The sequence below is a fragment of the Pollicipes pollicipes genome, unplaced genomic scaffold (genome assembly GCF_011947565.3).
Source record: "Pollicipes pollicipes isolate AB1234 unplaced genomic scaffold, Ppol_2.1 Scaffold_3216;HRSCAF=3773_pilon_pilon_pilon, whole genome shotgun sequence".
NCBI lineage: Eukaryota > Metazoa > Arthropoda > Thecostraca > Pollicipedomorpha > Pollicipedidae > Pollicipes > Pollicipes pollicipes.
Window position 1 is genome coordinate 1,677,251 of NW_023596251.1, and position 26,249 is coordinate 1,703,499.

General features: G+C 53.7%; 1 protein-coding gene across 1 annotated transcript in view; it reads left to right on the forward strand.

Moving 5' to 3' along the window:
• Nucleotides 1-2,489: 2,489 nt before the first annotated feature.
• LOC119091005 (leucine-rich repeat extensin-like protein 5) overlaps nucleotides 2,490-26,249 on the forward strand; it is a 100,287-nt gene continuing 76,527 nt past the window's right edge. The window contains exons 1-4 of the mRNA XM_037213727.1: nucleotides 2,490-2,502; nucleotides 3,774-3,884; nucleotides 5,274-5,363; nucleotides 15,376-15,879. Coding sequence (XP_037069622.1) covers nucleotides 2,490-2,502; nucleotides 3,774-3,884; nucleotides 5,274-5,363; nucleotides 15,376-15,879 — 718 coding nt within the window. The remainder of the gene's footprint in view (nucleotides 2,503-3,773; nucleotides 3,885-5,273; nucleotides 5,364-15,375; nucleotides 15,880-26,249) is intronic.

Genomic DNA, 26,249 nt, shown 5'->3' on the forward strand with positions numbered 1-26,249 from the left:
GTAATCGCCACCCTGTCACTGGGCCAACGACTCTCCAGCCACTCGTCTGGCCTGGCTTAGCCGGTGGGAATGGGATTGTGCAGCTCACGCTTCAACTTTTCATAGCTTAACTTTTCTTAACAAACTTTTAACTTTTCTTACTTTTAATAACTTTTCACCGCTCTTAACAGCGGTGGTGGCATCCCCGTTGCCAAATTTCCGTTTGTCGTGTTTACAGGGAATATATTGAAGGAGCTCTAAAACGTGTCAGTTGTGTTATAAAATTATCTCGTTTTGTAGTTGCTTGCTCATTGCTTACCCACCGTGACTACGGTGGTCATGTGAGCTTTCAGGGGTCACGGAGCAACCGGGATTCGAACCAGGGCCTCCCAAGTGCAAGCCAAATGAGGCATCCACTCGGTCATCGCGCCCCCTCCATTTGTTTTGGCCATTTGTTACAACTTTCACCTATTTACGGAATCGTGAATTTTGGACCCACTTCTGTCGCTAAGCATTTAAGCACGTAGGTACTTAGACCCGGTCACCGATGACATTCTAAAAAAGTCTGGCCGGAGAATCGACGTCGATTGGCACGACGCTTATGACCGTCCTAATTACGTGCAGCCATGGAAAACCAATACATTACATCCTGGTGGTGGCAGGTCATTGGGTGGCACCCCGCTGACGCTCTGTGCAGGCTCTATGGCGGGTTTGCTGGGCCACTGGTGGCATGTCGTCAGCAGCTAAGTGTGAAAAGCAACTGATGTACCTTTCGCGACAGGCTGAGCCGCCTTAATGACGTAGTCCTGTTGAGTTGTGAGGGAAGTTTGCAGCGGCGTGGCCGACCGGCCAGAAAATGCACGCGATGCACCTTTATACTGGGCTGAGCCCCGTGTCGAGCTCTTTCTGTGCTGTCAAAGGAGGCGCGGTAACCGGCGGACGGTGCTTGGGGGGCGGGGGGGGGGGGGGGAGGAAAGGAAAAGAAAAGAAAGGCATCTGCCGACCAAAACTTTTGGAAAAGGTCGCAGCAGCCCTGCGGCGTTGCATGGTTAAGCGTGAGCTGAAGTCGGCAAGAGGGCGTCCTCGCCCTCTCTCCCGCTCGCAGTGGGTACACGCGCCTCTGAGCCCAGGCTGGTCGATCTGGGAGCTGGCGGTCAGGCGGTGGCTGAACATGCTCCCGTGGTCGTGTCGCGCCACCGGTAAACATCGCTCACACGACCGGATTTAGCCGACTGTAAATATCACTGGTGTTCACACTGGTAGGGTGAGAGGATGCGTCTCCTCATTTCCCCTAATTTTTTTCGAATTTTGCCTCTGTGGCACTCCCTCTGAACGGTCTGTTAGACGACCGGCCGTCGAGCCATCCTCCTCGAGCAGTTTTGCCTTTCTGAGAGACATCGATTTCAGACTAACTTATTCCCACCCACTTTGGCAGCTCTAGAGACACCCCACATTGTCCGGATGTATTTGGTTTTGCTATACACCGTACTGTTCTGGTATGTAACCGTTAAGTGTTTCGGGGCAGTATGGAACCTCTGCTGGTCTGTCTATGCACTGAAAATCTAACATTGAATATTAAGATACGGATCTGGGCCCAAATAACCATGACGGCTGACGCGGCTCTAAAACCCAACAACTAACTGGCTTCCAGAATGTGCGTTATTTCACGTTTTCCTATTCGAAACGTCACCACAAGGCCGGGATTTGCCCCGGGTCCCAGTTTGAGCGCTCCAATCCTAATTTGTCCCCGCCAATCTCAGAGACCTGGTTGCATCCACATTCTGTCGTGCGTGTGAAAATTGCACAGGTTCAGATATTTATGATCAAGCCTCCTGCTTCGTGAAGCCGACAGTAGGTGTCACTACTAATCCTGCCGCCTGATTGCTGGTCCGCCGCCGGCGGCGAGCGGGCGCTGCTGCTGAACGGTATTGATACCCGCCTCGGGTGCACGAGCACGCGGTGTCCGCGTCCGGGGCTAATTAGCCGTAATGATCGTCCGATGCGCCTCTCTAATTGAACGTCTGCATGTTACCCGAACCACGCCCCCCCCCCCCCGCATGTACACGCGCTCTGGGTCTAGCTTTGGCATGGAGCCGAAGGAATAGAAAGTTTCTGCCGAGGGGGGGGGGGGGGCTGGCCGTTACACCTTGCAAGCAAATGCACGTTGTGCTTTTGCGGGGCTCGACCCAGGAATTTGGGATCGAAAAAAGACAAGGTGTTTCCGAAGCATGCGGATTTAGAATGTATTGGGATAATGTTTAAAAGGCAGGACGTTTTATCAGCATTCATTGGATTGTCATTTCAGGGTAGGCATTATTGTTTACCACTGATTTTGGACCATGATTTACACGTTCCTTATTGAAGACAATTTTTTTAAAAACTGCCCGGCACCCATGTGAGTTTACGCAGGCCATGCCATAAATTTGAGAAGGAAGCAACGTCCTTACTTATGTCAACCAATAACATTATTCTCATGCTATCAAAAACAACATCAGGTTGTCGGCGTCCGTATGCCCATGAAAGGTATGGGCGATTCTTTTCATGCCGATGATATGGTGGGATTCAAGCTGGTTAATGCCACTTGTAAGAGAAAAGCACTGGATACATTTTCCACCTGCCATACACAGGGGCGCAGTTTCCCAAAATGGGCTAGGTGTGGGGAGGGGGGGGGGCTAGCGGTGAAGAATGACGCAACCTACCCGCTAAATACACGAACAAACAGGTCTCTCCCCCGCTTTGGCCCGCTTTCTTCCCTTGACCATACGATCCGAATGGCCCCCGTGGGCCGCCTTTGCCAGGCCCCAGAAGGGCATGGCCCCGATCATCCCAGGTCCGCGGTTACCCTGCAGTGGGATTAGCTGCCGAGTTTATCATTCAGGAGCATGGGACGAAGTAATGAACAGGAAATGTTTGTCGGCTGACGCGCGGCCTGGCGTTCTTATAACTTGGCCGGCGTTAACGATGGTGCGATGGAACTATCATCGGCGGAGAGCGAGGGCGCGAGCGAGGGAGGAGTTGTCAGGCTGACCTGACCTGACCTGACCTGACTTGTTTGACCTGCCTGGACCGTAAGTCCGATCAGGAGCTCTACCACGAAGAAAGGTTGTGATTATCACCGAGGTTTTTCGTATAGCTCCATTTGACGTCCATCGCTCTTTGCGGACCTAAACCGTCTGTATGTTACGCTGATGTAAGTTTCTTGAAATTTCACGGGCACTTGTACCCCGAATACCATGCCCCTGTTGGTCGTTTTTGATGCCGCGTCGTTCTGTTGCAGTTCCCCATCGGGGCGGCTGATCTGACCCTCCCAGTCTGATCCTCCCGGTGCAGACTGCTGATGTCCGTATCTGACCTGACCTAACCTGGCTCCCTTGACCCATTCTTTACCCTGACCTGTCCGTTGCGAACAGCGAGTGTACCAAACATGTCTGTCGTAGAGAGCGAGTGTACCAAACCCATCCGCCGCAGAGAGCGAGCGTACCAAGCCTGTCTGTCGCAGAGAGCGAGTGTACCGAACCCATCCGCCGCAGAGAGCGAGTGTACCAAACCTGTCCGCCGCAGAGAGCGAGTGTACCAAACCCATCCGCCGCAGAGAGCGAGTGTACCGAACCTGTCTGTCGCAGAGAGCGAGTGTACCGAACCTGTCTGTCGCAGAGAGCGAGTGTACCGAACCTGTCTGTCGCAGAGAGCGAGCGTGCTAAACCTCTGTTGAGCTGAGCATCTGTTGTGGAGCGACCTGTAGAAGTGGCCGATCTGACCTGACCTGACCTGACCCGCCTCGTCCTACGTTGCAGAGCTATCAGTGGGCGTGCCGGCGGCCGGGGCCCCGCTGCTGGGGCCGGCCTCTGCCTGCGGTCAGCCACCGCCGGCGCACGGCTGGACCCACCTCCTGCACGCCACACAAGGTGACCACGTCGCCGCCGCATCGTCACCAGCTGCTGATGGGTTGGTGTTGGCGCTGGTGCTGACGGTGGAGCTCGGAATAATGCCAGTATGGGTGGTTGCATTTACATTGTTGGGATTATGGGTGTGCATGTGGGAGGCCGACACCGGCGATTTGGTAGTTCTGATTTATTGAAAAGCATACAGTGTCAATATTTGACATCCGCATATCAGTTGGTTATGCTTGGACACTTGCCCCTCTGTTTGTAAGGCAAACGTGTCAAACTCTGAGAAACTCCCAAAAACAAACTTGCTTAGCTTACCCCATCCAACGTATCGGGGTTTCACATTACCAGGCACGCTAATGTAAACATGGATATCAAGACTTATGATGATGCGGTGGTATGATGGATGTATTTGTTGATAGGGTGTGCCCCACCTTTAAAGCATATTTCAAAAGCATTCTCTGGCGAAAACTCATGACTAGTCACGTCAAATAATAGCACGGGGAAATGGCAGTAACGCACTATCGATGTTGATAAGGTTATAAATTTTAATCGTTTCCGAGTCCAAATTACGCAGCCAATGCTTTGTAACAGCTCTGCGCTACATTTCTTCCGTGGCAGCTGCAGCTGTCGCGACCGCCGTTGTCATGATCACCGCCGTCGGTGCGAATGATGTCAGCGCAAACGTGTGTGATCGGAACAGCGGACGGCAAGGGCCTAGGACCTAGAAGTGCATTAGTTGAAGTTTGAATGAATGCGTCTGTGGACCAAAAACGACCATGTGGTACTCCCATTCCCAAAAGCCCAAGTGAGTCTCGAAAAGAGCCACTGTGGTAAATGCCATGGGACAGAAATCGGAGTCATGGTATAACATCGCGTTAAATTCGGGGGATAACAGCCTAATGTCCGCGTATTTTTTGTTTAAGCGAAGTCATTCAAGCTCTTTTAGCATTTATTGCACAAACATTTTGACAGACTAATGTGTAGCATGGCATACTCGTTGGAAAAGAGCAAGTCAAATGAATCGCATTACTTTCATAGCGGTGAGCAGAGGGTCCAAAGACATTTCTGCCGCATGAGCGGCAGAAACTGCCGCGGCCACTTCAAATCAAAATTTTGAGCTTCTGAAAGGGATTGTGACGAAACTGGCATTGCCGATCAACTGCGACGCGTCTGATTTAACAAAAAGTGAAAAGTGCAAAAAGTGGCATGCTCTCCTTAAAGCAAAGTTCTTATCGCATGCTTGAATTCATGCTGCTCCAAAACTTCCCCTGCTGAAACCAGAGATCTTAGAGGAGATCTTCGGCACCGGCACAAGGAGAAGTGTCGTGCGTGATGCGCGCCTCAGCCTGCGTATCTCAGCGCGTGCCCGTCCCTGACAGTGTCGCTTCCACGCTCCGCCGCCAGGGTTCACGTACTCGGGCCATCTGTCACCGCTGATGACGTCATCCATCAGTCCAGAAAGGTCGACCAACCGGCTCAATGGCCGCTCAAAAGGTGAGCAGAGACCCCAACGCCTAGTTGTGTTTCACGTTTGATTTGGTGCTGTTCCACTTTGTGTTCGCTGCTGCGTCGTTGCCCCTGCTTGGTCGCTGCGTCGTTGCCCCCGCTTGGTCGCTGCGTTGTTGCCCCTGCCTGGTCGCTGCGTCGTTGCCCCTACTTGGTCGCCGCGTCGTCGCCCCTGCTTGTTCGCTGCGTCGTTGCCCCTACTTGGTCGTCGCGTCGTCGCCCCTGCTTGTTCGCTGCGTCGTTTCCCCTGCTTGGTCGCTGCTTCGCTTTGCCTCTGCTTGGTTGCTGCGTTGCTGCCCCTACTTGCTCGCTGCGTTGTCGCCCCTGCGGCCTCCGTCGGATAGGCAATCACTACTGTCACGGCATTACCTGCTTGTGGAGACAGAGAGCACACTTTGCCTAATTATTACCTGTAGGAATACTGCACGTGTGAAACATGCGTTTGCCGCCAGTTTAATAGTGATTTGATGAGGTTTCTATGTGACAAGGACATTTTGATGACGTGTAGTTTTTTGGTTTGTTTTTTCCTTTTTTTGGAGTTGTTGATTTAAGGATGTAGATGGTACCTGCAAACTTATTTCACAAGCCACTTCACTTTCAGCCAGGGATGGCATTTAATAACTTTGTTATGAACCCAGTGGTTAGTGAGAATCTGGTCCACGTTTGTCTCACGATGCCATCAAGAGGGACGCGTAGGTGGTGCGGTGTAGCTAAGGGCGTGGGATCTTCCCTGAGGTGGCGAAATGCTGTATAAATCACGTGACCCCAGTCCAGGAGGCGCCTTACCGTATAGCGTTATACATGGCGGTGTGCGGACAAACCTGTGGCGTGCGACGGTTACTATGGTGACTTCTTTTGGAGACGAAAGGCTTAACAAACACGTGCACTTACTTTTTGAGGAACGAATTTTCATATTCCCTTTCAGTGCGGAGCCTTTGGACAATTCTGGACAGTGGCGTGGTCGGGTGGGGTGAAATTTGGTTATTGGGTCTTCAGTCAATATGGCCGCTCTTGGGCGATATCGGAGCCTTGTGTTGGGCTTCGAAAAAAGCTTTTAAGTTTGTAAGGTGTTAAGTTTTTTGTCTAGGTTGTTATGGGGTTGTTGGTTGCGCCACAAAATTTCATCAGCCTCTCATTTATGGCTGTTCTTGTATCCCGGTCTCTTTTGTGTCCTCCTTTACTCTATCATCTGCCTTTCAATCGTTTTGATCTCCCTTTCCCTTTCGCCTTGCTATTTCTATCACCTTTCTTTTCCTCTTTCCGTGTGTTTTTTCACCCGACGTCATCTCTCAACTCCCTTTCCCCTCATTCTTTTTATAATTTATCTCAATTTCCTCATCCGACGTTATCTCCCTTTTCCCCTCATCCTTCTTATTCTGTATCTCAGTGTCCTCATCGGGTGTCATCTCCCTTTTCCCCCTCATTCTTCTCATTACATATCTAATTTTCCTTTCCAGTTTCTTAGTGCTGTAGATTTCCCAGTAATCCTTTCATCATGAAGGCTTTAAAGGGTGACATGATTGATACACTTGTTTGGTTTGCGGCTCTGTAATAAAGTGAAAGTTATTGGCGCTGCATGACCTACAACAGACGAGGCGCCCCAAAGCCCCAAATTATTATAATCATCATCATCGTAATCTTAGCCTGTCCTGCTCCCCTCCTTCTCTGGTGTCCTCTCCTCTTCCCGCCACGTCCTCCCTCTCTACTCCTCTTCTCTCTCCTCCGCCCCCTCCCCCCCCCCCCCAACGTCACGACACCGAGTAGGCTTTGTCCGGCAATTATGCAAATCGGCATCCTTTCATTAAATATCAGGTGAGGGGCCGCTCTTATGAATAGCCCGGGACCCGTGGCTGACGTGCGCTGTTTGGCCCGCGGCGTGGTCTACACGTGCAGAGCGCACGTGTCGCCGCTTTGCTGCCAGCACGTGTCGTGCACGTTGCACCGGCGCACACCAGTTGCTGCCTCTCCGTGTCGGGCTGCTCGGCGGTGGTACGGATCGAACTGCGCATGCCCAATGCAGTTAATTACCCTGTTTACATGGGCAGCTGTTATTCGAATTGAGCCGGGACCCGTCCTCGATCCGAACTATCCGGCCCATGTATACACTCACGCGCTGTTCCGCTGATTCGAATCGTGCGCCGGCGGAAATCCCTTCCCGTGAGAGGATCATCCGTTCGGGAAGGGATTTCGTTCGAATTATCGGTGGTCAGCTGTCCTCCCCGAAAAAACTGCCTGGCGCATGCAGTTCTGTTCAAGGTCACTTCGGCTTTGTTTGGTGTTGCCGCCTTTCCACGGGTTTTTAGCTATTGCTCAAGACGATCCAAGTTCAAGATGGAAAATAAAAAGGGGAAGAAGGTGAAGTTGACACCATGCTGCCAAAAGTACTCTAATTATTCAGGGCCCTAAGTGGCTAGCAGCACACAAATGCTCACGTAATTTAACCTTGTTGGGCGCTTGATCTATGCAGACAGCAGGCGTCAGCAGTGCTTGGTGTTATCTGTCCGTCTCAAGGTTAGATTAATTTACATCTGGGGCAGGCTACATGCTTCCAAAAACCATATGGAGGTAACACGGTCATTTTATATAGCTTTGACTTGTTCTCACTTTTATTTTTGGATTACGCTCGAAATTGTTGCAGAATGCCTCTAAGTTTCTTTCACTAAGTGAATACCTAAAGGCCCCAGGATCGTTTTTGCAGACGCTCCTCCATTTAGGATGTTGGTTGCTTGTCAGTTTAATTTGCGTGAGGAAGGTTACTTAAAAATTCTGCCTGATACGAAGGATCAACAAATATAGATCAAAGCAGTCAGCTCGGAATGTGAACTATTTTTAATGATAGAACCAAAATTGCCCATTGATGGTTTCAAACATCAAGAAAGCAAATGTGAACGCTGGATGAAAATAGCTGTTATCAGTACTCTGCTAAATGTAGGCTTGATACTTCATGTGGAAGAAAACAGTGCATAAATTAAGTAACACGTGACACCAAGGCACGTGCTGCTCGGCGGCCATGTCTGTGGTGCATACAATTACCTCTTTCTATACTGGTGAGTAGATATGTTACTCTGGTGCTTTTTTGTGATAGGTGTCTGTGCAAGGCATGAGGTATGCAACTCAACTGTTGTCATAATGAATGATTTGTTATGAATTTTGAGGTAGGGCTGCTGTCGTCATGACATAGCTCTCTGACTGGTTCACATATTATGACCTTTGGACTGTGCAAACACAGCTGTTTGTCTCACCTAGCCATCAGTCCATATCATTCCAATGCCGTTGACTGCAAGGATATCAAAGTATTTCAACCCTGGTATGTCAAGAAAGCAAATAGCTGCCAGTCCGTGTCAGTCCAGTCCATACTTTCCAGTCCGTGTCAGTCCAGTCCATACTTGCCAGTCCGTGTCAGTCCAGTCCATACTTGCCAGTCCATGCCAAGTCTGAATGGCAATGCTGCCCCCAGGTTCTGATGCTGCATTGGATGGGGAAAGACAACATAATTGCACAATTTTTGCCATTAGCGGTGTAACATTCATCAGTCATTTTGTAGCGTAGCCCATTGTTGCGAGCTGCTCATAAATGCATTAGTGTGGGAGTAGGTAATATGTTTTTGGGGCTGGGCAAAGTACATGACATGATGCTGGGTGACCCATGTGATCAGAATGTGGTAAGTTTGTGAGTGCCACTGGCCAATGCAAGAAAATGCTGATTTCCTACTAGCCCTTGCATGTCAGCAAATATTCAGGTGTCACAGGCTCCAGGTGTATCTTAAATGTCATCCTAAATAATGTCAGCCAGAACAGCAAGCCATGATCTACATTGCGGAATGCGACGCAGTAGCCTTGCGTGCACTTTTTGGAGTTCTTGTCATGTATGGATGGTCTAACACATGTTACTTAAATATCATCTCTGTCATTGCCATGAGCAGCTTATAGTTTTATTTGCCAGCTCAGTTCCTTGTCATTCTTGATTGCCTACCTGTGATCAAAGAAACTGTTTCTAGCAGAAATATATGCTGGAATATCTGCAAATCAGTTTTTCCTGTTTTGTGCAAACTTCTGTGATCGTGCTCCTTGTAATGCACAATGTTGACATGTCTTAGGTCCACTAGTACAATTTTCATGTAACAGTAGCTATGGGGCAGATATGATACTACATGGGCAGTGCTGGCAGGCTAACTACATGGGCAGTGCGGACCACGCAACTTTTGAGTTTTAAATCTTTTGGCTGGTGCTGTGGCTATCAAACCTATGAGTCCCGCACAGATCGTTTTTCCAACGGAGTCCATCTTCCTCCTCGCCCTCAAACCCGTCTCGCGCCCACCATGGCTCATGACATTCGCCATCCATACGCAGAGTACCTGCATTTTTTTTCAGTTCGCCACAAAAGCGTAGTTTTCGCCCATACTCCGTTCCTTAATTCGAACTAAGCGGGATCGAACTATCGACCGTTAATTAGACGTAAAGCCGGTCTCGCCCATGTTAACACACCTCGGCGAGAGGTTTAACGTCGCATGATCCGTTCCGATCTTAATTCGAATTACCCTCGGCTGCCCATGTAAACAGGGTTAATGCCATATCTGTACCCGACCGGGGGATTGTGGTGGTAAACGGGGCAATCGAAGATACTGACGAAGGTCAGGATGCATGAGCACTCGGCCTATGCCCACGGCTTCAGGTTCTCGCTAACTCAGGTTCTCGCATAAGCGTATGGACGGGGCGGGGCGAGGGGCTAACATTCCTCCTTTCCCGTGAAAGCGGTGACCCAGCGGTGCTGCATATGTCGTGCTCTGCTCCCGAAAGCGGACGCTGGCCATTTAAAGTTGCCGCGTCGCGCAGTGGCAACCCGGTGATTGTCAAACCCCGACGTTTTGTATGCGCTGGGTCATGGCCGTTTTAAAACGCACACAGGAGGCTCTGACAATTGATGAAGTGCTGCATGGTGATGTAGCTCTCTCTTCGTTCGGAGTTGTTCCTGACGTGACCGGCCCCCAAACGATCACATTGCGGTGGGGTAAATCGAGTGTTCACAGATCGAGCTCGGTCATTTGCTCATCACGCTCACAGATCGAGCTTGGTCATTTGCACATCACGCTCACAGATTGAGCTTGGTCATTTGCACATCACGCTCACAGATCGAGCGTGGTGATTTGCTCATCACGCTCACAGAACGAGCTTGGTGATTTGCTCATCACGCTCACAGATCGAGCTTGGTGACTTGCTCATCACGTTCACAGATTGAGCTTGGTCATTTGCTCATCGCGCTCTCAGATCGAGCTTGGTCATTTGCTCATTTCGCTCACGACCCAAGACGTAGGAGCCATTCTCCTTAAAAGTGTGGTTGCTCGCACTGCTTTCGCACTACTCATCGTGTCTGAAGCAAACGGCATGCCGAAAAGGATATCCGTTAGGATATCCTTTTGGTTTTTTTAAAGTTAAAAAAGTTACGCGATTGGATTTCAATGCAACCAAAAGTCTGGGTTATTTCTTCCTTTGAATTGTTTTTTTTTTCGCGTCAGACTTTGAGGCGTGAAAAAGTGGCATGGGGACAGGGGACCAGCAAAATGGTTTTGAGAAAAACCATCCTGAATCATTTAACATCATTTTGCGGCATGGTTCACGCCTTTCGCTCCCAAGCTAGATCCAATCATCCTGCTATATTTTTCCTACTTTTACTACATACAACTTACTAGGAGCCATCCAAGACGCTATACGGCGTGGCTGACACAATGCGGCGTGACTGTACTTTCAAACGCCTTGCAAGTGGCAACCATCATAAATCCTCCAGTTCCCCCACGCAGTTGACGGCACAGCTCACGGCATTACCAATTATGAACGCCAAACACTGCCGTCCCGCACGCGCGTCAACCTCGTCGGGTAATGCATTGCTTAGAAACGATCACATCCGAAAACAAGTCTACATCGCCTTTTGGTACCTCGGAATTTGCCAGACCGCGATGTTTCTGTTTCGAAACAACCATAAGCCGCAATTTGTTGTCACGTGCGAAATATGAGGTCACGTTTGGCGGCGCGGGCTTGCCACAGTGCGATGTGACCGTCTTCAGGATTTGAGCCGAGAACATGTGAAAATTAACATGAAGAGAGTGCTTTGCCTGTGATGATGATCAAAAAAGGGCCCAAAACGTGATTAGTTAGCGGGCCTTTTTTCTTCTAAGCATCTCGATTTGGAAAAAAGCAGGTGGAGTATTTCCCTTTAAGCTGAGAAGTTAAAGCGCGAGGGCCAGAGCAAAGTAATAAATGTGAATATTTCTCCGTGGACTACAAATACGGCTGTCTCAACTAAAAATCAGTAATAACAAAGGAACATTTCTTCACCCCTGGGCATTTGTCCCGTATTTGCTGACCAGCCGGGGGCGCAGCCAAAAGAGGGAGCCGAGGGCCCGGACCCTGAAGTCAGGCCTGGACTTTTCGTATATCACCGTGGGTGGGTCCTGACAAAAAGTAAAAGCCGGCGTAGTACGTACGTTCTCACCGAGCTCTGGGGCTCTTCGTGAAGAAAATCCTGCATGCGCTTCTATTTCCAACGCAACGGATTGCTGACTCCATTTGAGTACATCCGTTGGCGATAAAGGACATTTAGATGACAGGCCTATTTCCTTTTCTGACCTTTCTCTGCTTCTCGTGGGTGAAAATTGCCTGTCAATATTTCAGCGATAAACATGTGTTTATTTTTCCATCCGTGGCATGCAGAAAAACGCACACCGTGCTAAGGAGGCCAGATTCCTCAGTCCTCTCTCTGGGGAAGGGGATAAGATATTTCGAATCCCATACAATCCCCAGAAAAACTACAACTCGATTCCTGCCCATTTACTTCCAGTAGCAACAGCTGCCGTAAAAAATCCAGACCGGCCGCGTGCTACCAGTCTGCCTTATGGAAGGTTCTAACAGGTCTGAGGCATTTTTCTGATGTCCAATTGCATGCTAGATTTTGTGAGTTTTGTAGTAATTCAGTTGTTTTGTTGCATGCAGTTTTCCATGGCGCTGGCAAAAGAGGTGCAGCTTTACGAAATGATTGAGACATGTTAGTATTATGGGTGAAATAATTGTTCGAACTTTCGTCCTCGCGTTGTGTTTTGTTAGGAGAATGGGAAAGGGGAATGCATAGTTAGTGGAAAAGATGTGGCCGTTATTCGAGATGTTACCTGTCAAATGCCATAAAGCCAAAATCGCATGATCGCCTGTTGTGCCCTGGACCTGCTCGTGACGTTCTGACGTCATCCAGAGCTCACCATGCATAATCTGACGTCATCCAGGGCTCACCATGCATAATCTGACGTCATCCAGGGCTCACCATGCATAATCTGACGTTATCCAGAGCTCACCACGCACAGCCTGACGTCATCCAGGACTCACCATGCATAACCTGACGTCATCCAGGGCTCACCACGCACAACCTGACATCATCCAGGGCTCATTATGCACAACCTGAAGACATCACCTTGAAGCAATTATTAGTATAATAATTAATATCCGTTACAAGTAGTAAGCGCCAATCTCCCCTCCAGTGCAGGCGTAGAAAGAAATGTACAAAACCTCTCAAAAATGACACGCTAAGCCCTTGTTGCCCTCCCGAACACCCTGATGACGTCTGCGATCGGTCGATAGCGGAGAGGCCTTACTTGTGATGCACTGTAATTGCAGACTGACAGCTCGTTGGCCTCAACCAATGAGTCAGTGATGTTTCATGTGTACTTTCAGTTAATACCGGCGACGGCTTATCATGCTTCTCCACAAACTTCATCTGATGGGACTGTACAGTCGGCAGCTTATGCATCTAATCGTTTTCCGTTCCATGTTCTTCTGGGGGGATGCGGAGGAACCAGAACTTCTCGTTTTTTTTCTTCAAAAAGTGACATTAGCTGGCATCATAGTCAAAGCTCTGTACATATTTAGAGGCTGTGCGGAGGTCGGTTTGTTGCGCCCGCTTGCCCACGCTTTTCACGATCGAAAATGTCAAACAAAATCCATCAAAATGCTCACAAAAATGCTAAAGCTCGCAGAGCGTTTCCTTCAAAATTTTCTCTTTCACCAGAGGGTTTTTTTTTACCAAAGGAAGGATTAAGCGCCGCCCCTGATTGCCGTGGTGAGAGCGTGTGGGACAGTATCCAAACACTTTCTGACAAAACTCGCCTAACTGAAAATGCCGTTATTGCTCCGCCACTGACGGGCGCGGGCATGCGGCGGCTTCTTCGGGAATCGAGTGGACACGTTGTGAGCAGATGTGATACGTCCGGGCGAGGAGGGCGATCCTGAGCAAGAGCGCGCGTGCTCGCCACTGGAACTTAGCAAACCAGATTAAGATGCTTATCGGCTTCAATGAATGCATTACGAAATGTCGATGACATAACTGATCCTCCCCCCCCCCCCCCCACTCACTCCCCGTCGAGTCTCACACGGTCTCACGAGTCCCGCCTGCTCTGTCTCTCACCTGGCTCATCTCCGCCTGGGCGGAGGAGTGCCAGTGACGAGTGTCTGTTGTGAGCCACTCTGGACGGAGGAGTGCCAGTGACGAGTGTCTGTTGTGAGCCGCTCTGGACGGAGGAGTGCCAGTGACGAGGGCCTGTTGTGAGCCACTCTGGGCGGAGGAGTGCCAGTGACGAGTGTCTGTTGTGAGCCACTCTGGACGGAGGAGTGCCAGTGACGAGTGTCTGTTGTGAGCCACTCTGGACGGAGGAGTGCCAGTGACGAGGGCCTGTTGTGAGCCGCTCTGGACGGAGGAGTGCCAGTGACGAGGGCCTGTTATGAACCGCTCTGGACGGAGGAGTGCCAGTGACGAGGGCCTGTTGTGAGCCGCTCTGGACGGAGGAGTGCCAGAGACGAGGGCCTGTTGTGAGCCGCTCTGGACGGAGGAGTGCCAGTGACGAGTGTCTGTTGTGAGCCGCTCTGGGCGGAGGAGTGCCAGTGACGAGGGCATGCTGTGAGCCGCTCTGGGCGGAGTGCCAGTGACGCGGGCCTGTTGTGAGCCGCTTTGGGCGGAGGAGTGCCAGTGACGAGTGTCTGTTGTGAACCGCTCTGGGCGGAGGAGTGCCAGTGGCGAGGGCCTGTTGTGAGCCGCTCTGGACGGAGGAGTGTCAGTGACGAGGGTTTGTTGTGAGCCGCTCTGGACGGAGGAGTGCCAGTGACGAGGGCCTGTTGTGAGCCGCTCTGGACGGAGGAGTGCCAGTGACGAGGGCCTGTTGTGAGCCGCTCTGGACGGAGGAGTGCCAGAGACGAGGGCCTGTTGTGAGCCGCTCTGGACGCAGCAGGCAGCCGGACCCTCTGAGACAGAACACACGCGCCGGGCCGGACCGTCCTGCAATGGTTGTTGATTTGCAGTGCTTTGAAACATTGTGCAATACTCGAAAAGTTTCTCAGCCCTGATGAATGACTGCATGATTTTGGAGGTTACTTATGTTGAGCAAATGAATGAGCATTAGTACCGAGCACGCTATTGAGTATTGGCTCAAGAGATCATTTGCAATGCAATCAGCTTTAAAAACGTGACGGTGAGGCTCAAGCAGCAATATGCATCCATTGTAAACAAGTGGAAATCGACGAGCAGTTTTGACGTGCTGATGCTGTAATATGGATTGGCCACGTTAGGCGTGTTTTACGGCGCATGTCCCTTGAGGCACGCTACCTCATGCAAACCGAGCGTCACTGCGAGCCCTCATGTTAGCGCAAGTCTTGATCAGTGCAGCATGGTGGGCAGGCGGGCAGCGGCGGCTTGGTACCGGCGCCAGTCGGGCAGGGGGCGGGTTTTTGCTGTCGCTCGCCGATGCAATCCGGCCGGTAAGCCTCGCGCCGCCCGTTATCACGCGTCCGTAACGACCGGGGCCCGGCTGCCAGCTCGGGTCGGGTCTCGAGTCGCCGCTCGGTGTGGGCGGGGCAGAGCGGGCGACCCGCACCCGCCATGAGTCCGTATGAAGTTTTTTTCTGCCAAGTGTCTGTCCAGCGTTGAATAATTTCACACCGCCCTGGCTGATTACAATCCCTCCCCGTTCCAGCGTGCCGGCGGTCTGCCGAGCCGACCACCAGTCCGCCGGCCAGCCCGCACGCCCCGCCCCCGGCGGGCGGCGGCCAATCAGCCCCCGAGTCGGCCGGCGCGGGGCGGAGCCTGCCCGCCGACGCGACGGCGGCCGCCGCCGCGCCGGCCGCCGCAGTGCAAGCCGAGAAAGCCGGTGGGGCGGCGCAGGGAGGCGCCGAAAGCGACACCGAAACTCGCCGTGACCTCGTGCAACTGGCGCCCGCTGACCGGCGCCCGTGGACGGAGGCTGCGATCGCCTGCCGCGCGCGAAATTTTCCTGGCGGTGAGGTTCGGTCGCTCGCGCGCGACGACGCGCTGAAGAGGGCGCGGCCGACGCCGCTGTTTCGCCCGTACAGTGATAACCTGGTGCGCGCGCGGGGCCCGGTGAGCGGTGACGAGCGCGAACGCGAACGCGCAAACGAGAACAGTGTTGCGCTCTGTCTGCGAGTGCGACCAGACTCGCCGCCGCCGACAGCAGAGGAAGGTAAGCGCACCGCCCTGCCCCTCCCCCACTTCCCCCCCCCCCCCCGTCGCCTCAGCTGGGCGTCCTGGAGCGCTATCGCACGAGGAAAGCCGGCTTGGAAGGCCCGGCCCTGACACCTCGTCTGCTGTGTGTGGTCGTGCTGCTGTGATGCAGGCAGAAAACAAGCCCACCACGCTGCTGGTGCAGAGCATTCGAAACGTTTTTTTTTAAAAAGTTATTGCGAGGTGACTGGTACAAGCAGGTGCAGGAAAAGTTGTAGGCATTGTGGTGCAACTAGAAAAAATAGGAAAGCCTCAGAGCCGTCATTCTCAAAACTAGTGCAGCCTGAGGTTGGTCCAGATCAGTGCAATTACCTCAATCTTTTTATTAGGCGAAACCCAATTGCTGAACGACTGCAGCTTTCGAAGCTGGTCCTATTGACAGCAGGCTTGGGCCGGGGCATGAGGTGGCACTCCTCCAGCTGAATATACAACTGCACTCCCGAAACACGTAATAGGACACGGCGAAGGATCAGCTCATTGGAGGCGCCTAACTAATTTTAAGGTCGATTCTTTTCTGTCGTCACCCTAGGGGTAATGTTCAGAATTCTTTGAAAATGGGGGAAGAGGGCAGGGCCCATATGCCCCCTCGTCGTTTGTACGCCTGCAAAATATGACGCAATTGCACTGCTATGGGCTATAAAATGACACTGCTATACCATGCGCCGCAAAAAGCTGTATTAGTTTGATGACAACGTTCACAAGCTGTCTCCATCACCATCGAAAACGCTGTGGGAACCTCAAACAATTTCGAGACGCATCACGTGTTCATGCGTGGGCTCACCCCCCGTGCCGGCCGCCGCCGCCGCCGCCGTCGGCGTTATCGCCGGGTCATTGACACCGGCTGTGCGTCTCCCCGCCGCGCGCCGGCGGCGGCCGCCACTAGCACGCGCCGCCGCCGCCGCCGCCGCCGCCGCCGCGCCCGACCTACCACCGGCGGCGGCGGCGGCGGCGGCCGGCGAGAACAAAGCGACGCGCGGCGGGCCTCAGGAGCGGGCGGCGGGCGGCGGGGAGCGGGCTGCCGGGGCCGGGCGCCACCCACCTCCTGCGGGGTGGCGGCGGCCCGGTGGGCCGCCGGCGCACCCCGCCGCCAGTCAAGTGGTCGAAGTTGACGAGTTTCGTCCCCGCTCTTAACGCAAATGCGACTTGCCTCGTGAGCATGCACAGCACTGGGGTCGGAAGGGTCCGAACACCAGCAGTGTTTGGCAGCATTGTTGTGCTTCGGCCACATGAAATGTCACCAAAATAGACGTGGACCGCGGTAGTATGTAAGGCGTGAATACGTCCATGATTTGCTCGTCAGTGCCCGCAGTTGCCCAAGGACTCCGGCCGCTAGGGCCTGTTGGGATGGCCCGTGAGGATTCTTTTTTGGGGTCGAGGGGGGGGGGAGGGGGCTCTAGGCTTGTGGAAATGCATGGGAAAATCGGCAGAGAAATCCGAGAGCACCGGGTGCCGCTGATCATTACGAAAGATGGCTCTGGTGTTTGTTTCACCATGTTGTGAGGGACGTAGGACGGACGACATGGAGGGGGGGGGGAGGGGGGACAGCCGCGAGACAGCCGCCATCATGGTGTAGCTTTCAGATTAGACGTGCATGAAAGGCAGTTGGGTAGAAACACTCCATGATCCCTTTTATTTTTCACTGAATTGAGCCGCCAACTTGTGTGAGATTCGTTTCTGGCCTGGCATATGGACAGGAAAACTTTCGTCATAGTGGGCTCGTTTTTTTCGATCAGTCTCCAGAGCTGACAGTTCACACCTGCACCAGATGAAGCTCTCGTGAGTGCACGTGCGTGGGACTGTCGCTTGCGGGCGGCATGGCGCATGGCCTGCATGCTGCTCTTATCTGAGAGATCCTGCACATCTCAGCGGCGCTTAGGGACGCGAAGAGAATGACATGTTTGTGAGACCAACTTGTTTGGATGCTGTGACGAGCCAGCGTTTCGTTGCCTCCCGGGACCGTGTTCGTGCGAGCGCGTGTTGAGCAGCATGCGTTCTCGGCCTTCCACGTCCGACGTGCGTTCCATTCCCGTGTGCGCACGCCGAAGGGGCTGTGGAGCTCACGTGACCCCATGCGGGACTCGCGCCGGGAACGGCCGCCACCTGACCGACTGTGCCACTCGTGACCTGATGACGGGCGTCTGGCTCTGTAACAGCGCATACCCATCTAAGTTTCACAGCATCCTGGGCACTAATTTTCGTCTCACTAGCGTATGTTCAAGGATTGAAGCAGTTACCGAAGCCTTAAAAGTCTGTCAGGTTTTGCTGCGATCGGAGGCGTGCTTGACCGAGGCAAATTCACGACAGTGTCCGTTTTTGGCTTCTGGAGCCCGCCGCGTCTTTCGAAGAGCTGCCCTGCTCTTGCGCAGCGAGCCTCTCCGACCGCGCCCAGCACCTCGGCATAGACCTGAGCTCTATTTGATCTAACTGCCGATCTGGGTCGCCCGGTCGGCGCCTCGAGAAGTTGAACAATACCCAATTAGGGTGCGCGATTGCCGGTTTTTACGGCAGCGCGGTACGGCGCCGGCCGGTCGCCAGCCCGTGGCGGCGCAGTCCGACCCGCTGCGCCCTCCTGCACTGCCACCGCGTCCTCTGCTGTACGGGAGCGCGAGAGGAGGCGCACGCGGCTCCTGCCATGTCATGTGACGCCGCAGGATGTTAATGTGAAGTTTTGCCGACGGTCGGAGATGGCCTCTAGTTCGCCGCACCAGATTTTCTGTCCCAACTCTCAGCCCGTGTAGTTCTGCGTGCGCCGTGGCGCGCGGCCACCAGCGGCAGGGTGAACGTGTTTGGACGCTTGATCTAGCTGAAGCTCTGCTGGGCCGCCGTAGCTGTCCGGACAATGGAGCCCTGCTCTGGAGTGCCGGAAGAGCGCCAGGGAGGATGGGTGAAGCGCACTGTACACTGCATTCACATGTGGCGAACGAAGTTTTGTGGCCGGTCAACACCTGTGAAGATGGTGCGGTGGCTGACCCGTTCTTACCCCAGCCTGTGCGGTCCGCCGTCAGGGAGCCTACGGGCCTGGGACGGACCAATCCAGGGCCTAGCTGCTTGGTCGGTGATATACATTGGTAAAGGAATCACTGGTGATGATTGATTGTTGTCTCACCAATGCCAATGTCCACCTAGCTTGACCTAGCCTGACCTAGCCTGACCTGTCATGATGCTGATCGCAATCCTCGCAGTGGCGTGGCGTTGAGGTTTGGCTCCGGAATTTCGAAGCAGGGAATTCAAAGTCCTTGTCCTTCCAGACCGAGCATCACGTAGACTTTCGTCCTTACAGAAGCCAGTCACCTGATCAGGCGACTGTCAGAGCTGTGCTCCAGGGCCGGCCCAAGGAACAGATGCTGGAGAATATTGCATCATATTCTGGAAGCGATTCATGATCCAAAGACACGTTTAGTGAGAGATCTGCGATGGGAAAATTCCGCTATCCTTGGACAATGGAAGCGTCCCTCCCGCGCTTCCCCTTTCCGGCACCCTGTGTGACCTCGATCGGACTGGCGATGCGAGCGATGACCTGCTCCAAGCCCCCCTCCCCTCCCCCACAGCGGCCCCCGCGCCGGCCGGCTCAAACGCGTCACAGTGAAGGTGTGTCTCCCAGCGGGTCGTGACCCGTGGTCGACCTGTGCACGGACATCTGGGTTGCAGTGACATTTGCAGGGGCCTGGTGCGCCAGAGCTGCGACATTGCTGCGGTATAGTTAAGCCACTTACGGCATTCGAAGAGGGCGGCAAAGAGGCATAATGGCTAAGTGGTTAGTAGCACCTTGTGTTCCCACGTGGGGGTGGGGTGGGTGGGGGGGGGGGGGGGGGCTCAAATACTGGTTGTGCCGTGGCCCCTGAGCGCTAATCTAGTCGCTGCAGCTCCACGACCAGTCGACGCGCCCTAAAACTCCACGGCCATTGGCAGTCGCCGGCGTTTCATGCAAGGCGTCTGACGATGGGCGCCGTGTTCCCTTAAAAACGAAAGCAGAAATCGAAATGCGATTTTGCGCAGATCGCTTTCCACATGTGTTTGATTGCATTGCGAGGCCAGCGACGCAGGCTCGGGTTTGCTCAATGAAGTGCGCACTTGAGAATTATTGGCGCGCGCGGATCAGCCTTGCTTGTGGTTTTCGTGTGGCGTTGTCGCGCGTTTAAAGCCACGCGTCGTCGGTGCATCAGTGCAGCGCCTGTGTTCAAGCGCGGTGCGAGTCTCAAACCTTCGGCTTACGCAGGAATCTCAGTGAGGGGCACCAAACTCACGATGCTGCCCCAGAATATGTTAACGCATGCGCACAATGTAGTGTGTGCGCACAATTGCATTGCCCCCTTCCTTTTTACGAAAGCGTTGTACTGTGACAGACATCGACGTGTGCGTCGAGCCGAGAGCATCGCTGAGGCTGAGGACATCGCTGAGGCCTGCGCTGAGGCCTGCGCTGAGGCCTGAGCTGCAGCTGAGACCATCGCTGAGGCCTGAGCTGCGGCTGAGGCCATCGCTGAGGCCTGCGCTGAGGCTGAGGACATCGCTGAGGCCTGCGCTGAGGCCTGAGCTGAGGCGGAGATCATTGGGCTGACGCCATCGAGCTGAAGCGATGGGACCTCGCGTCCAGAGAGATCTCGGAATGCAGAACTTCCGTTCCGGGTAGATGTCCCTCGACGACGACGTCGCGTTGCTGCGGCCCGATGTAGATTTCTTGCGGATGCAGATCCTGACCGGCGCTGACTGGGCTTTGTCGCAGCCATCGCTCACTGCTCTGGAAAGGTCTCCACATAATCCAGGCTGACCGGGGATCCTCAGCGGAGTAGCGCGCGTGCCAGGTCGTGCGGCGGTGTTTCGGTCGGCGCGTCGTCGCGGTCCGTTCTGGGAGACATCTCGCCAGCCGACTTGGAAGTGCCGGCTCGCACGCGTGCATGCCATCGGTTGGACTCGTGCCAAAGCAGGGTGTTTTGCACATTCCATACAGGGCATGCTACCCAGGCCTTCGGTGATAGTGACTGGGCTTTGGGTCATATCTGTATTGAACCGAGCTTCGTTGATTCAAGTTGTATAACTGCCTTTGAAGAAATGAAACCGAGTACGTGGGAGCAGGAATTTAATCCAGACGTGTTCGTTGCAATAATCGTTATGTAGCACCAGGGTTGTCACCTTTTAAAACTGGTCGAGAGAGGGGCTGAACCGATAAGGTTTACCTAACCGGCCCTTAAAACCGGATTTCTCCTCGGATTTCGGCGGCTTAAATTTGCGTCCCAGGTGTAAAAGATATATATTTCGTTGGCTGCAATTTTGCTTTTATTGCGGTAAGCATGAGTATTTCAACACAGTTGGAACCTGCCTTTCTGTGAAAAGCATGGAATGGGATGAAATTCACAGAAAAAACAAGCTGTTCGTTTAAGCCCTTGTGATTGCCGGCAAACTGTAACGTTCACGTTTATTGAACGCTGCCTGGGCACAAAACGACGGCTTTTTTGCCCGGGCACAAAACGACGGTTTTATGTACAATGGATTGGCCTGACGCGTGCGGGCGAAATGCTTTGGAAAGTTTTCGAGTACACTGCTAAAATGCATCTTTTTAGCAAACAAAAACTGGTGCTTCCTTGGTTGTTAGAAGTGATATCTTTTGCTCTCACAATTAGGTGGGCTTGGAATCGCTGATGACGCCCGATGACGCTGATCGCTGATGACGCCCAATAACGCTGATCGTGTTTTGTCACTCAGGTGGCGGTCGAACAACACCGCCGTCACGGTTGTGCGACAAATACACTTGACACTTTTGGTGAAATATGGGTTTACTTTTATCTTGGCCACAGTATACTTTTGAAATTGCTGCATCTTGCAGCCAATTGCTCTTTTTCCCAGTCCAGGTATCACCATGTGAAAACCTGCCAACCTTTGTAGACAGGCCTAATATATAAAAGAGTTGGCATGACGGAAGCATGCAACCTACAGGATGTTTTTGGTACAAAATGAACACGATGCTGATAGTAATACGTCTAGGTTTTTTGGTGTAGCAGTGGTGAGATAATTGGTATTTATTTTCTCGGTCTAGCATTCTCTTTTTGCTCAATTGCATTGTGCGCTGCCGAAGAGCCAGGGGAGAGGGTGATGAGGTAGCGGTGAGGGCGTGGACCAAAAGCATATAAAACGACGGTCTTGAATAACACCTCAGATTGAAAAAGCTGACCAACAGTTGATGTTTTCCTGATAAGTAACAAATGCAGTGCAGTATCCATGAGCTGAGAGGTGTACCAAGTGCGGCACTTTACGTTCCTGTCTTGCCTTATGTGTAAATATCCCACGTATCACACATGTACGGTCTCTCACCCCGTGCGGCCGGTTATATCTTAAGCCACGGTGTCCGGAGTCGACCCCGCTGGGATACGGTGGGGAATCGAGCTTACAGCTGCGCTGTGGCCTCTGGAGTCGGGACCGGAATCAGCTCCCGCGCGGGAGCCCAGTCGGAATCGAGTTCCCTGAAGCGGAACTACACACACGCGCGCACGCACGCACGCACACGCGCGCGCGCACGCACGCACGCACGCACGCACGCACGCACGCACGCACGCACGCACGCACGCACAAGTTCGGGCTAGCCGCTAACCTTTCAGTCCGAGGTGCGGTCAGAAGTGGTCTAACTCACGTAACTGCCGACACCGTAGGGCTCCGCGCATTTGCCAACGCATCGGATGGAAGTTGAGTTCGCGAGAACTGATGGCAGATTGAGCGCCGTTACTTCCGGGCTTCAGCGCCGAGGTGGCGGATCAGCGTGGGGAGCCATCGACCTTCGTCACCGCTGCTGCTGCACCAACAGTGGGCACACAGCGGTGCATAGGTCTGGAAGCTGGTGTTCAGTAGCGTGATAATCGGTAGAAAATGAGAAACAGGAAAGCGTTTTCATGAGTTGCCATTGCAGCGCTACGGGCAATATGAATTGTGTTTGCAAATATGGCCGGGACAGCCCCCTCCGCCCCGGTGGCGTCGCCCCTGCCGGTCTCCATTTCCCACATCTTGGCTGCGCCCCTGCTGGTGTCAATTCCCCACACCCTGGCTTCGCCCCTGCCGGCCTCCATTCCCCACGCCCTGGCTTCTGTCAACCTCTATTACCAATGTCCTGGCTACGTCCCTACCGGCCTCCACTTTCCATGCCCTGGCTGCACTCCTGCGTGATGTCGGCTCTGCTGCTTCCCCCCCCCCGCGCGTCGTCTGCGTACCCGTTAAGAAATGCTGGAGCCCCTCCACCGTCGTGTGGAAGGGCTGTGGACTGGCCTTTGGGGGGGGGGGGCTGTGGAAGCCGCCGTCTGAGGTGGCCTCTGCTAAGATTTTCACCTCAGTGGTGTTAATGTGGAATGTGGAGTGAATGCGTTTGTGGCTGGCGTTTGGAGCTGCCCGGGTCACCCGACATTGGACTGGCTTCACTCTCGGACTATGAGTGTTCTCCCAGACGAGTGACCCTTACGTTTGTCACGCTCCTCCAACTCCGCTACTACTACGCGAAGCTACTCCGCGTCACCGCGCCGTCCTCGCGACACGTGCTGCCCGTTGGCTCCCCTCCAGTCGTCTACCTGCTGCCCACCACCCGCTGCCCGCCGCCCCCTGCCCGCCGTCCCCCGCCCACCCTCCGCCCGCATGCCCCCGCCGAACATGCGCACATGCTCTTCGCAAGCGTTCCGGATGAAGGGGGGGGGGGGGGGGGGGGGGGTGGGGGGGGGGGGGCGACTCCACAATCGGCTGTTGCCGGCCGGTTTGTAGGTCACGTAGTGCTGCAGTCGCATCATTTGTGATGTTCCAGAGCAGGCCAGGCGCGCGCCAGCCGTCGGCGAAGGGCGGGAGTGATTCACGGCAGGCGAGGGCCATCAGTCGCTCCGGTCCGTGCAATCCTTGGCGTAGGAACGGCGAAGGGGGGGGGGGGGGAGGGCGTGGGGCCATGCTCTTCCCACTCTTCGTGGAAGTGTAACGTTGACACGATTGTAATGCATCGCAAAAGTCGCCCTGAGAGTGGGGTCTCTGCACTTACGGATTTTTAGACGTTCTCACACCCGTGGTGATAACAGCCGGGGCCCTGTTTTCCTGTTTTTGTTTTTTTAGGAGGAACCTGTTTTGAAATCAAATCAAGATTGCCACGCATCATCACGGAGTCAACACCAAAATTTTCGAGAAATGCAGCGCCATGCCTACCCCAATTTCCGTCAGGCACGGTCTCCTACCTGACCTGAGGCGGGGCATGCGGAGGACAACGTGCTGCGCGCAAGGGAACAGCGCCGCGAAAATCTCCCCCCCCCCCACACTGCGCGGTCTCGACGGTGGTGCCACCTCTGGCAGCGAGGGAAGCAAGGTCCAAGACTGGACCTTTCTGCAACTTTAAAACGAGGCTGGCTTTCAAAGGCTTTCAAAGGCTCTCAAAGTGCAACTTTGAAACGAGGCTGTTAATTCCCCGATCAGCATCCTTGGGTCCCAGCCGGACATCGGTCCCAAACCTGGAGCGTGTATTTGTTCTATCCCGGATCTTGACTTTCTGGGAACACGTGAGTCCGCTGGGCTTCTGTCTTAAAGAGGATTCCTTAGTTGTCCTAATTTTTACAACTAGGTCTGCACATCACCTTTCAAAATAAGATTTGAAGCGGTCGTCACGAGGGAAAAGTGTGCATACAGTCAGCTTAGTCATCATCATTTTCAGTCATGGACCATCTTCACTACAAAATAAATTGAACGAATATTCGCGTCTGGCACCACGTTGAAAGTTCTTGGAAATGACTGTTCTTTCATTTGTTTCGTACCAAAAATAGTCCACGGCCAAAAGTGCTCACCGCTAAGTTTTGTCTGTTGATAGCGTTGTGAGAAAAGGTCATCATTTTAACAGCCGCTAAAATTTTTGTCTTTTCAGTTAGCGTTATCTTCTGTTGGCTTATCAAGAGCATTGCCCGAGAATTCTACCTCTGCTTTGGCGCGCGTGCTTCAGTGCGCGTGGCGTTGGCGCGGGCGCACCTGAATGCAGGGTAAAGGTGGAATTGTAGGTGGAGGGCTTGGCTGCGCCTAGGTGGCTAAATACTTCGTTTTCTCCGGACATAGCCATGTGGGACAGCTGCAGCAAGCACTCGTTGGTAGAGCTGCCCACACGTGGAACTGCAGCTGTATCGCGGCACGGTGTCCAAGTCGCTGAAAAAAACTGTGCCTGCCCCCCCCCCCCCCCCCCTCTCCCCAACTCACGTCGACGCCGGCGCCAGCCCAGATACAGAATCAGATACAGTGGACCGATACAGTGGATCAACAAAGCGTCGGCGCCTGTGCACGGTGCTCAGGAAAAACCGTGGCTGGTGGAACAGTGACGTCATCAGAAGGTGACAGGGCTGCAGCCGTCGCGTATGCAAACGGTGTGTGGTGCCGGAGTTGGAGATTCTGCGGGAGGGGTTTTTACCCGGACCCTCCTCACATGAAAAAGCATCAGCTCCATGTCATACTCCAGGTAATCTGGGCGCCGATAACACGCCGGGTCCCCCGCGCTGAGGGGGATCACCTGTAGCTCTGATCGGCACGCAGGTGAGCGCGCTCTGTCCCGTTGTCTCCGCTGTGGCGCTGGACGCGGCGTGCGTCTCGTGCGGCTGTTTGTGCCGTCCGCGGCGAGAATTGTTCGTCGGCCGGGGCGGCGGGCAGTTTCGATCAGGGTTACGACTGATGATGCCCCAGGCGACGTGCTTCTGGCGAGGACCGGCCGCGCGCTCGCGTGCCTGAGGGGTCTGTGTTGTACTAGACGAGGCAAAAACACAACGTTGGTTTTACGGAGAATCGCCACTGTTTTTCTGCGCACAGACTGGAATCTGCGGAATTCGTTTCACTCGACGCGTTTTCGTTTTGGCATTGCCTGTTTCCGTGCTAACTTGCACCAAGCCGGCCTGTCGGTCGGAATCTGGCCTTGCATGCTCTTGCACGAACTGCGCTGGGAGCCTGACCCGAGCGCGCTCCGCTCCGTACGTGGCGCTGTCGTCTGGAGCTCCGTGTCATCCCCTCTGTGATGGCGGGCGAATAACGCCTGACGCGATCCAAGAGCCCGCGCCAGTGCCGACACCTCAAGAACGCTGTCGGCAGCAGCAGAGCTGAGACAGAGTCTGAAGTGGGAGGCGTGCAGTGGGGCGCAGAACAGGGCGGCGCTCCCCGCGCTGGTCTGCTACTGACTTGTTCACTCCCCTCGCTGCCATCGGTGGCAGCGAGGGAAGCGGACAGCATGACATTTTTGAACCTGGAGTTCTCTGACGTAATAAATCAGACAGCTTGCTGTGATGAAAATCACATACGATTTGGGGTTTAACAGCGCGCTTAAGTTCAGCGCGGTGGCAAGGGGATAGTTCGTGTTGTACT